This window comes from Lactuca serriola, chromosome 4 (assembly GCF_051521515.1).
Source record: "Lactuca serriola cultivar US96UC23 chromosome 4, Lser_US96UC23_V15, whole genome shotgun sequence".
Taxonomy (NCBI): Eukaryota; Viridiplantae; Streptophyta; class Magnoliopsida; order Asterales; family Asteraceae; genus Lactuca; species Lactuca serriola.
The window spans coordinates 32844932-32857971 of NC_136411.1; the positions used below are offsets into that span (position 1 = coordinate 32844932).

The 13040-nt window shown below is 43.2% G+C and overlaps 1 protein-coding gene across 1 annotated transcript; it reads right to left on the reverse strand.

Moving 5' to 3' along the window:
* Positions 1 to 9876: 9876 nt before the first annotated feature.
* On the reverse strand, positions 9877 to 10716 carry LOC145098198 (uncharacterized). The gene has a single exon (XM_079035861.1). It carries the CDS (start codon positions 10714 to 10716, stop codon positions 9877 to 9879), a length of 840 nt encoding a protein of 279 aa, XP_078891987.1.
* Positions 10717 to 13040: the final 2324 nt, after the last annotated feature.

Genomic DNA, 13040 nt, shown 5'->3' on the forward strand with positions numbered 1-13040 from the left:
ACACAGACACACTCTATTTATAGGACCACCAGCCGCACACGTGTGTACAGCTGCACACATGTGTATAGCCGCACACGTGTGTATAGCCGCACACACGTGTATGGCCGCACACAGAGTGTGCAGCCGCACACGCGTGTATGGCCGCACACAGAGTGTGCAGCCGCACACGCGTGTATGGCCGCACACACTCGCTGACATACCAACTTAGAAAACCCCAAGACCCTACCAAGACCTATACAAGATGAATGCCTAGCTCAAACCACAAAATTGTGACCTAGCCGCACACGTGTGTATGGCCGCACACAAAGTGTGCAGCCGCACACGCGTGTATGGCCGCACACACTCGCTGACATACCAACATAGCAAACCTCAAGACCCTACCAAGATCTATACAAGATGAATGCCTAGCTCAAACCACAAAATTGTGACCTAACAGAAGTATTTTTTTTGCAGTTGTTTCGTTGTCGAGCAGGTATTGGGAGTATTTTTATGAGTAGGTCTTAGAGTACCTGAGATGATCCTTGAGGAAAATATGGATAGGTGTGGAAGGTAGTATAGGACCCGTACTATTGGAAGAACAGGATCCATACTCGAAACAAGGAGAGTTTCGGGAATTCTAAGGGCTGGTCGGGAGTGATAGCATGGTTTGATACCATGATTCGTGGCAGTGGTTCCATATATGTCGATCTTTGATTATGGTTGCTCAGGAATAAGGATGGGTCCGATAATTGTTTTGGGCCTAGTGACGATATCGGTTTGGGTTTAATGGTACAAACCTAGATGAGTATGTTGGTTTGGAGGTCTGGAGGGATTTTCTTGAGGCCGTGCATTGAGTTGCGGGACTCAAGAAGAGACGATTTTTATGATCAGATTGGGTATTGCAGCTGGAAGTTGAGTGTTTGATTGATGGATTGGATTGTCTCTATCTATGGCAAGGATTATGCCCTTTCAATTTTACGAGTTCGGAAAAGGAGTACGCAGGCTTGGGGTTATAGCCTTTGAATTAGATTAAGGGTACGACAGTTTATCCTATTCTTGAGTCGTGTGCGACCATGATTTCGTCGGGTTTTGCATTGGTAGCAGCTTGTTCTACAAAAGGAATTGGGTGTGGTATAATTATGGCATTTCTGTGCTCGGTTAACATTAAGAGGGACATTGATTACGTCCTTGTAAGGCGGTGGAATGAGGTTTAGTATCTTTAGGCCTGTGTTGTGGTTATGAGTTTCCAGGTGAAAGATGTAATGTCGAAAAGATCGGTGTAATACCAAGAGCATTCCAAACATGGGCTGAGGGCCGGGTAAGGAATTCCAGACTCACGTTGTGGGCTCGGAGGCAATCAAGACCTATGCTAAGGACCTTGTAGGGGTATTCCAGACATAGGATGTAGTCCCAGTGATCATGATTGTTTATTTCTTCTACTTGTGGTACTTTTGGTGGGCATGTGGATGGAAGTTGGGAGACTCACGAATCAACTGGTTTGGATGAAGTAAGCAGTTTAAGGGTTGTTGGAGGTATTAGTCGTGCATCAAAAAGTCTCTACTGAGTGTTGCACTATAAATCCCGTTGGTTCGCAAGTTGTTATTAGGGGTTTGGATATCAAGGTTGGGTATCAGTTATGAAGTCTCAAATCATGAAGTTCTTTGTGAATGTATCGAGTGATTTTCCTGGTGGGGGTACACCTGAGTTGATAAGGATTGGGGGCAAATATGAAAATTCTTGGATTTCTCGTCTTTGCTCGTAGGAGTTGTGGTTGGAAATGGCACGATTGGGAGTCAAGGGTTTATTAAAATCTTTTGGTACATCTTATGGATTTGGAATGGGTGGAAATTCATGAGTGATGTGTTTGAGTTCTTTCTCGCATGTTTGGTAGTAATTAGAATCAAAGATGAGGGGTGGATTCAATGAATGGATAAATGCCAGTCCTAGAATATGAGTTTTGAAATTTAGATCTGATGGGTTCCCGGTCTCGAGAAGCATATTGATAGAATTGATTTGGTGGTTGTAGCCTTGGGAGTCCCCTACTTTGTGGATCTCTCTATACATTCGGTCTTAGCTAGAAACTTGTGGAATCTGCTAGCATTATTTGTGCCTCTCTACAGTGGTTAACTTGCTGAGGCTCGTGTTTGGAGCTGCCTTGTTTTCGGATGAAGGGTTCAACAATAAAGAACGGTTAGGAGTCTTGATTCCCTAATGGAATCAACAAGCTAAGTTAGGTTCAGAAGGGTTCCGTATGGCTCAAATGGTAAAGATATCGTAATAATTGCATTTCGAGATAGTTTTTCTTGCTAAAGAGTCAATTAAGGTATTGGGTTTCTGGATTTTGGTCAAGGTTTTGATGGTTTCTCCGATGATGAAAATTAGCAACTCAACGATGGTATGGGTAGTCAGCCTCCTAAACGCGTCGACCTTTAGTTCAGATCGGGTTCTGGGGAGGATCGTTTGAGTGACCCGAGGTGGAGATATGGAATCACTACCCTGGGTTAGTTACTACAGCAGACTTCGAGGGCGAAGTCTAAGTTAAGTGGGGGAGAATTGTAACATCTGGTTTTGAGGCACTTCCGTTGTTGAGCCTTATATTGAGATTTATTGCATTTTGGTCCCTAGGTGAGAAAAGAGTGCAAAAGATGCCTTAGTGGAATTTTTGTAAATTTGGATCTTGAGGAGTACGTGGTGCGTACATATGTATGATGGGGGTACAATTGTACGTAGGGTGAACGTAGCTAGATTCCAAACCCTAGTTTTTACGGTTTTGCCCATATTCAAACATCATTAAGCCCCATTCCTTCCCCATTTCTAGCCTCCATCATCATAAATGTCTTCTCTTGCAAACCCTATCCCGATGAAAGCAATTGGAAGTTTGATTGTGAGTTTTTGTGAGTTTCAATGGAAGAAGAAGGTGGTGATGAAGCTTGGAAGCTATAAGTAAGCTTGGATATGGAAGTTTTGCATCATTCCCCCTCATTAGAAGATACAAAGTTCATACCTTGATGGCTAGGTTGTTAGATCTTGTTTATGTGATGATTTTATGTCCTTTTGGTCCCAAAGTTGACGAGTCTTGAGAATGGCATGTTCTTGACCCGTTAAGCCATCCTTTCAGACCTTAGGGGGGGGGGGGTCTTAATCCAAAAAAATGTACTATTAAGGGTTGGTTTTGCTCCATGCATGGTATGGAATGTATTAAGGCATTAAGATGTTGAGTTTTTATGGATTAAGCACTTAATGGACATACAAAGTCATAAAGTTAGAAACTTTATGATTCTTAGTGGTATTTTGATCTTATTGGATCTGAAGATTGGACGTAAGAGCTTAATGCAATAAGCTATAAAGAGATTTTGGGAAAACTGGGCGTATACCCTGCGTAATTTGAGTACGCAACGTGTACGTGATCAAGCCACTTGATGGCAGTCAACACTGGAGTACGCCCCGCGTACATATATTGTGTCGACTTGGTTGAGTTGGCTCGCATGGTTTGACCCAGGCGACTTATGGATTTTAACCAGTTTGACATTGACTTTGACCAAGTGTGACCAAGGGGTATTTTGGGTATTTTGGATGGTGTTTGAGAATTGGTCTTTTTGGTGGATAGGTATCGGATAAAGTTGAGATTCAAAGTCGGGACCTCATCAGCTATTGGTCAGATCGATAGGTGAGTTTTTCTCAGTGTATTTACGGGTCGAAGGCACCAAGGCAGACCCATTGGATTGATATCATCCTATACACTGATATGTTGGGTATGTAATAGATCTGCATGATTATATGCTAGTTGTCGATATGATAGTCTGGTAGATCTATAGGACTACCTGTGATTTTGTATGCATGATTATCTATATATGTTTGTTATCTATTATATGTCGACATATTGTGTGGGGTTGAGGTTGTTGTTGGATAAGGTGTCTAAGTCTATAACTATATTTGGTATGTTGTTGACCCGGTTTAGCATTGTCCATTTTGGTTGCATGGCATCAGAACAATTTGGATAGACTTTGCTGAGAAGAGGATATTTATGATTTATTAATATATTATAAGTTCTAATATATTAATATGAAATCATATTATCTAATTAGTATTGATCAAGAATTAGTTTGGAATTAATTTTGTGATAAAAAAAGACTAATTAAATAAATGGGGATTGATTTTGTAAATCATTCATTCTTGTATAATGGGCTAATGATCCATAGTTTTTCATGATGGGCTAAACCCATGTCGTGACCCATGGATACTTCATGGAGGTTAAAACCCATGGATCATGAGGAATATGAAAGGACATGAGTAACATGGTGTAACCCTAATGTACACATTGTATAAAGGATCCTCATCCTTGTAAAATCGAACTTAAGTGATACAAGTGAGGGCTAGCCGATTTTGGTGCATATAAATCTTCTCTCAAGTTATTCCAAGTTGTTGGTGGTGTCATTGGAGGCATCACATTTGGGGTGCTAGGCTCACAAGGTCTTAAGGAATCCAAACTAAAAGAAAGTTATGTCATTCTACTAGTTTTTATATTACTTATACCCCAATCATATGCTAGTTAAAATGAAACCTTGGAAAAATGAAAGTTTGCATGTATAATAGAGAAAACATAGATCCAAGGTTTCTAGGGTTGTATGTACACCATAGGAGTGTTAGAATGCTCAAGACCATCAGTGGTATCAGAGCCTAGGCATGTTTTCAATTATACTTGATGCAAATTTCTAAAAAAATTGATTTTTCTGCTCACTGTTCAGTGAACTCGCGTAGTCCATGTGAAAACTCATCCTACTCGTCGAGTAGGTTCATGCACTTGGCGAGTAGGAGGCCCAGAGTCAGGAATTGGACTAGGATCATTACCCTAAACTGTTTTTAGATTGTTAAACCTGTTTTTGATGTGGTAATGATTGTGCTTATCCAATTTCAATGATAATTGTCAAAGTTTGAAGTTTTATATTAAGTTAATATGATTCTTGAAAATTATTGATATGAATTATGCATGCTTATGAATTATGTTAGATCATAGAAATTATTTGACATTCTTGTTAGTTTAATTGTTAATCTAAATGTTTTTTAATGGACTCCATAACTTGTCATCAAGTTATGGATTTTCAAGAGTCTTTTCCACTAAAATCATTAAAACTCATAAGTTATTGAAATGAAAGGTTTTGAATAGTTTCAAAACTTGCCCTCAAGTTTTAGAATTTGTAAAGTCACTTTAGAAAACTTTAATTCCAAACCCTGGAATTTTAAAAGTTTAAAACTCAACCCTTATACTATTATATTATTAAAAATCTAATAATTATTGATGCGACCTTGCTCTGGTGTCCTGGTGTGACGCTGGGAAGTATCTGTAAGGTCACAAGAGAAAATAGCTGTCAGCCGCTTTCCGGGAGGAGGCTCACGGAAGAACGCTCCGACGGTCAAGTTAGATAGGGTTTTGGTGAATTTCTGATAGGAATAGCTTGATGAGGAGTCCTTACCTTTAGTGCACATGAATGCATCCTTTTATACTTAGCAACCCTGCTTGTCCGTACGAGACAGGATCACTTTTAGGGGACAAGGTCAGAGGCGCTGATTGGAGGGTTGTGCGCCTTTTTTTTTCCAGAGTACTGCCATTGGCTCTGACGGTAATTCTCTGATCCTTCACCTTGTTGCTCGACCGTATTCTTTGTCTTGATGTTGGGAGAGAACCTGGCGGGTGTGAGCCTTTCGTCGGGGTGCCCTGCTCTTAGGGGCGCTGGCGGGCCCTGAGTCCACTTCTCTTGGCTCGGACAGGACGCCAGGTTGCATGACCGGGTGTGACTCTTCCATGCCGACTTAGGCACGTCATCAAGTCCCTCAATCCAGTAGCCGTAGCATTGTACTACTCGATACGGCGTTCTGGGCTTAATAGCTTTACACGTGTTGTTTCTTCGTTCGCTCGCCGTTCCGGTTTTAATGGTGACATGACCGCTCATGATGGCCAACGGTTATGTCATCGTGTCAGACATTTTGAACATCCCACCCTTTCCGTTTTCTTATAAGAGTATCCATCATAACTTCTTCTCTACGTTTCTTTTTTCCTCTCTGTTCTTCTTCCTTACCTCCCTTTCCTTCTTCTTTCATGGCGAGTCCTCCAAGCATCGTGCCTTCTATCTCCGAGTATGCATATCTTGAGACCACTTATGGTCTCACTTCTCTCGATGGTGTGGAGTTTCCTTCACCAGGTTCTGCTATCCTCTCCCCCCTTCCCGGAAAAGTTGGGATCTACCAGAAGACCTTGGATGATGGCCTTCGTCTCCCCTTAACTGATTTCCAGGAGAAGGTGCTTCAAAGGGATGGCTGCAGTGTTCAAATGCTAACGCCAAACGCCGTGAACAAGGTTGTGGCATTTGAAATGATCTGTCGGGCTAATGGGTATCTTCCTGACTACTTTGTTTTTAAGTACTTCTTCCATTTTTGTTGTACCGATGATAAATACACGTTTTCCGTTCGACTGGGGGGGGGGGGGGATACTTTGGTGCCTGATGGCCGGATGCCCAAAAACTGGCAAGACAAATGGTTTTGGGTTAATCAAGGTTTGGTGCGTAGCGGTCGCTATCGTGCTAACGCTTTCGCTGATACTATCTCCAAACTTTTCCCTCATAACCAGGGCGTGGCCGATCTCCTTAAGAATATCCAAGTGTTTCCTGAATATTACTCTGAGGCCCTTCTTTCCAGTGTGGGGATGAGCCCGTCTTGGAGGCGTCGCGGTAAAATGGCGGTCTTCTTCATCGTTGTTGATGGTTCGTTTATGTGTTTCCCTTTTGTTAGGGTTTTATTATCTGGCAGTCTCCCCTCCTGAATTTTCTCTGATGTCTTAACATTTCGAGGTCATGAGTCTCCTTTTTCTATGGATGAAGTGCTCCGAAAGCGCTATAAGGGTAAATTGGAGCATCGGGAAGTGGATTTTGTTAAACGCCTTCCTCCTCCTCGCCGCTTGGATTAGCTTGCTCTGACTGCTACCATGCCTATTCCTCCATCGATGAACGAGAACCCGTCATCTGCTGAAGCGGACCCCCTTGCGGTTCGTCCTCTTTCTTCCGTCATGCCTTTGGGTGGTGCTCGCCATACTTCCTCTGAGGGTGACGAGGATAGCAAAGATAATGTGATAGCTGATGTTCGGCGGCTACAAGCCAAGAGGAATGCCATTCTGGCCATGGGGGAGTGGGTTGTTGGTGCACCGAGTGCTGCCATGTGAGTTCAGACTAAGCACAACTTTTCGCGTTTTCTGAGTCCGATTTCTTCGTCACTGATAGCTGTTGTCGTAATCCCTGATGACGACATTCCAAAGTCTGAAGGGGTTGGCGGGGCGCCTCAACATCCTTTTGTTCCTTCTCAGGTTCTTTAACCTTCCTCTGTTGACTCTTCTCCTTCGAAGGACCTTCATGGCCCTAACCCAAATCCTGTTTCTCCCGTCAAGGGTTTGGGTAGGGAGCCTTCAGGGCCTTCTCCCTTTATCCCTTCCTGGAATCTTCATAATGAATACCGTCTTTCTATTTGTGCTAATGCTTTGGAGTTTGGCCGACACGCCTTTCCTCCGGCTGCCATCGCTGATATGGAGACTATGGGTAGTCCTGCCCTTTCTCATAACATGACCTACACTGCTGCATAGTCCATGTTTTACCTTGCTGCAGGGGCATGACGTATTCAGATGTTCAGCGAGATGGAGATGGCCCATTCCGGTTGTGGAGCTCGCGTTGCTGATTTGGAATGTCGTATTTCGGAACTTAACAATGACCTTCAGTGTTCAGAGCAGAAGTACCAGCTTCTTGCCTCCGAAAAAGCTGCCATAGAAGATGTTAGATCGGGCTTGGAGGCAAAGGTTGATTCACTTTCTCAGATGAACGAGGGCCTAATGATTCAGGTTGAGAGCCTTAAACGTGATGCAACTGATCACGATCGGGTAGTTGCTGATTTGCAGTCGAATGTGAGTGTTGTGCAACGTGATCTTAATTGGTTGCTATAAGTGGGGCTCGTGCGGGTCGTGGATAAGCTGATTGAGCATCCAGAGTTCACAGGGGCGGTGTGTCTCATTCGCCGCTTTTGTTGCCGACGCGGAGTCCGTGCGTAAAGCCCTGGCTGATGTCAGTCATCAAGGTGTTGTGGACGCTCCCGCTTCTGGCCCTGTTGTTAGTGTGAATGATGCTATGTTGGCGTTTTCTAGTATGGATCATGCTTCACTTTTGGGATTGGGTGAATTAGACATGCAGGGGATTCGTGAACTTTGCTCTTTTTCTGGTTCTGATGGTACTCCTGAAGATGTGGTGGGTGGTAATAAGGAGGCTGATCTCAATAACCAAAAGATTGCTAGTGACGAGGGTGTTGTTAATGGAAATAGTGGTGTAGGTGGTGATTTGGACACCGACAGTTGATCGGGTGGTGAGGGTAATAAAGAAGTGGTAACTGTTGTTCACGAGTCTAACCATGTTGAGGGTGTTGTCTCTGAGGGCGTTGGAGGTGTGGAAGATGCTATTGGGTTTGGTAGCGGTGATGGAAACGGTGGTGATGATGATGTGATTGGTGATGCGTAGATTCTGTGTGCTACCCCTATGGGGCGTGAAGAGTTGTTTGTACTTGCTGCTTTTTCCTCTTTTTTTTTGTGTTGATGTTTTTATGCCCTGGAGATTCTGTGTATGACTATTTTTACTTTGTTGGTGATGCTACTCTTGCGTAGCTGTTGATGATTTATGCTTATGTTATCGTTTGTGTGTTCATTTTTCTATGTATCACTGGTTGCTAGATTGATTAATGCCGCAGGGCCACGCTCTAAGCGTTCGACCTTATGCTTAGCATAGGGATCACGCACTGATGGCTCGACACACTAAGAGTCTGCATAGGCCTCGTACATGTCAATTGTAAAGCTTAATACACTGAGTATTTAATACACTAAGTATTGAGGCTGAATGCACTAGGATCTGATACACTAAGTATTGAATACACTAAGTATTAACATTGAATGCGCTAAGCATTATAATTTAAATGTTCGGTACGCTAAGTACAAATTTTCATCACTTAGATTGCTTAAGTTTGTACACTGAGTACAAGGTTTCGAACATGTCGAATAACATAAGTTTTCTTCCGCAAAGTGCTTAATCACTTTTGTCTTTGGCGTTTGTGTCACCCACCGGTGCCCATTTAGGGGGGGGGGGGTATCCTGGTTTTATTGCCTTTTTGTGGGAGCTTTCTTTTAGAAGTAGAATTTCCTCAAATTCCATGCATTCCAAGTTCTTCGTATCTGTCTTCCTTCCATTGTTTCCAAGGCGTATGCCTCATTCTGGTTTGCTTCGACTACTCTGTATGGGCCTTCCCATACGGGTCCCAGTTTCACTTGAGGTTGGGCCCGACTTGATTTGTTCTTTCTTAGCACATATTCTCCCACTCTAAACGCTTTTTCCTTGACTTTTTGATTGTAGTACCTTTCTGTTGCATGCTTGTACGCTGCATGGCGTATGCTTGCATTCTCTCGCATCTCTCAAGGGCATCTAGATTCAGCCTCAAGTCCCTGGAATTGGCCCCTTCGTCAGTGCAGCTTACCCTTAGCCTGCCTATCATCACCTCTGACGGGAGCATTGCCTCCGTCCCATATGTCAAACTGAATGGTGTCTCCTGTGTGCCTGTCCGCGGGGTAGTTCTATATGACCATAACACTGTTCGTATTTCTTCAGTCCAATTTCCCTTGGCCTTCCCTAGCCGTTTCTTGATCCCGTTAATAATGGTTCTATTGGATACTTCTGTCTGTCCATTTGGTTGTGGATGTGCCGCTGATGTGATTCGCTGGTTGATCCCTCTACTAGCACACCTTTCTTTGAACGGGTTTTTAGCAAATTGGAGTCCATTGTCACTTATCAGTATTTTAGGCATGCCAAACCTATTCATGATGTTCTTCTAGGCAAACTTTATTATGTGCCTTCCTGTTATGCATGCCAACGACTCTGCTTCAGTCCATTTTGTATAATAATCCACCGCCACGACCACGTACTTTAGTTTCCCTGGTGCCTCTGGGAAAGGTGCCACAATTTCTATTCCCCATTGATAGAATTGCCATGGGCTGGATATGTTGGATAAGGACGCGGGTGGATTTGCTTGGACTGGGGAAAATACCTGGCATTCCTTGCATGCTCTTGTTAGCGCTGCTGCATCTTGGTGCGTCGTTGGCCAGTATATCCCCATCTTGAGTACCTTCCCTGTTAAAGCTCGTTCCCCCTCATGTGCACCTGCTTGGCCTACATGTGCTTCTTGTAATACCTCTTTCCCCTTGACTTTATCTACACACTTTAGACATGGGGTTGTGAACCCCTTCTGATACAACTCCCCGTTGATTAGTGCATATGAAGGTGCCTTTATGCGTATCTTCCTTGCTTCATCATGGCTATCGGGAAGGATGCCTTGCTGCAGGTAATCTATCAGCGGAGTCATCCACGTGGGTCCCGCTATTGTAAGTGTGTTTATCTGTTGTTCCTCTATACTCCTCTCCTTGAGTACTTCGACTAGAACTTTCTTTGATAGGTGGTCAAAGCATGTCAACGCGAGTTTGCTTAGGGCATCTTCCCTCTTGTTCTCGCTCCTTGGAATCTGTTTGATTGTGAATTCTTTGAAGGATTTAGTAAGTTGCCGCATTGTTTTAACATATCTTTCCATTCTCTTGTCTCTCGTTTCGAAACTCCCATTCACTTGGTTGGCAGCCAATCTGGAGTCCGTTAACGCTGCCACGGCTTCTGCCCCCATCTGCTTGGCCAGGCGTAGACCGGCGAGCAGCGCCTCATACTCCGCCTCGTTATTTGAGGTGTGAAAGTCGAAGCGGAGGGCGTATGTAACTTCTTCTCCCTCCAGACTAGTTAAGATTAGACCAGCCCCTGAGCCTTCTCTGCTGGACGCTCCGTTTGTGTACAATGTCCACTTTCAACATTCCTCCGAGATCTCTTTTACTGCCATAATTCCTTCTTTGGCTGCGTCTTCTTCCCCTGGGATTTTGAGCAGAAAATCCACTAACGCCTGATCCTTGATGCTTGTCCTTAGCCGGTAACTGATGTCATGCTCACCCAACTCTATTGTCCATTTTGCCAATCTGCCTGACGTTTCGAGCTTGAGTAAGATTTGCTTGATCGAGTGATTCGTTAAGACCTCTATTTGGTGTGCCTGGAAATACCACCTTAAACTTCTTGCGGCATAAATTAATGCTAGCACCAGTTTCTCCAGGGTGGGATAGTTAAGTTCGGGGCCCTGTAACGCTCGACTGACGAAGTACACTAGTTTCTGCTCCCTTTCTCTTTCCACGACTAGCGCAAATGATATGGCTTCGACTGAGGTTGAGAGGTACACTTGTAATATTTCCCCTGGGATGGGGCTGGATAGCGTTGGTAATTTGTGTAAGGCTTCTTTGATGTCTTGGAGCGCTTCTTCTGCTTCTGCTGTCTATTGGAAGTTACTTTTCTCGATACAACCCTTTAGTGTGTTGAATAGCGGCATGGCCCTGTCGGACGACTTTGATATGAATCTGCTGAGTGTTGTGATCTTCCCATTTAGGCCCTGCGCGTCTCTTAAAGTGCTTGGAGGTGGAGTTTCCATGAATTCATCCACTTTTGCCGGGCTAGGCTGGACGCCTTGCCTAGTAACATAATATCTTAGGAACTGGCCTTCTTCAACTCCGAAGGTGCACTTGTTCGGGTTTAGCTTCATTTTTGCTTCTTCCAATGTTTTGAAAGTCTCTTCGATGTCCTGTAGCATTCTTTCTTCATCCTTGCTTTTAATGACCATATCGTCGACATATACTTCGATGTTCCTTCCAATCTATTTTGAGAACATGGAGTCGACCAAGCGTTGGTATGTTGCCCCCACATTTTTCAACCCGAACGACATTTTGGTGTAACAAAATGTGTCATGATCTATGTAGAAGGCCATTTTTCCTCGTTGTCTTTGCTCATCAAGATCTGATGATACCCTTTATATGCATCCATGAAGCACTTTAATTTGAAACCCTGCAACGATTCTACCTTTTGATCAATTTCTGATAGAGGGTAGCAGTCCTTAATCGCACCAACAACTCCTTTGCTATAACTAACTCATCTGTCATATTCAAAGCCCTTTGACAAGGTCATTGATTATGAACGAGTAACTAAAGAAAGCTTCTATACTATTGAATCCATTCAGACTAGAGTCAATTGCACCACTTGTCAACAAGGATCCAATAATCGCACCAACAACTCCTTTGCTATAACTAACCGATCCTATTCCTCTAGTCAATCAAAAGGTGTACACCAATCCAAGTGGTTTGGTTCTAATGCTATTGGAAATCTCTCCAATAGAAACAATGTAACCACAACTCCTACATTGACATCTCATGGTATATCACATAGGACTATCGCAAACTTGATCGTTTTCTGCATGATAACAATGTAGCCACAATTCCAACATAGACATCAACCCATGTTGCAAATATAACTACCTCAGTGCCTATCTCCCTCTCGTGGCTCTTTGACACTAATGTCTTAAATCATGTAAAAATATAACGCAACAACCTCCACAATGCTTTTGAATATGCTGGTCCTGATGAAATTATCCTTGGGGATAGTACATGTTTACCTATCTCTCATACTGGCAACACATATATAAACACACCTCATAAGAAATAGTTGTTATCCAATGTTTAACATATTCCTAGATTACACAGGAAACTTGTATCCGTTTCTCAACTATGTGATACTAATTCAATTTCGGTGGAATTCTTTCCATATCATTTATTTGTGAAGGATCTATGCATGTGGGAGCCTCTACTATGAGGCAAGAAAATTGAAGGGATCTACCACACTCGTTTATCTCCCAGACTCCAAATCTATGTTAAACACAAGAGCTCCCCACTTGGTCTCCATTACCAACTCGACCATCCCTCTCTTCAAGTTTTTAAGTCTATTACTTCTAAGTTAGGTTTTGGTTCTAATTTTGCTACTAATGTTCATTTCCCTTCATCTTTAAACAATAAAAATTAAGTTTCCATTTGGTACAAACTCATTTTTTGCCACTCAACCTATTCAATTGATATATTCAGATGAGTG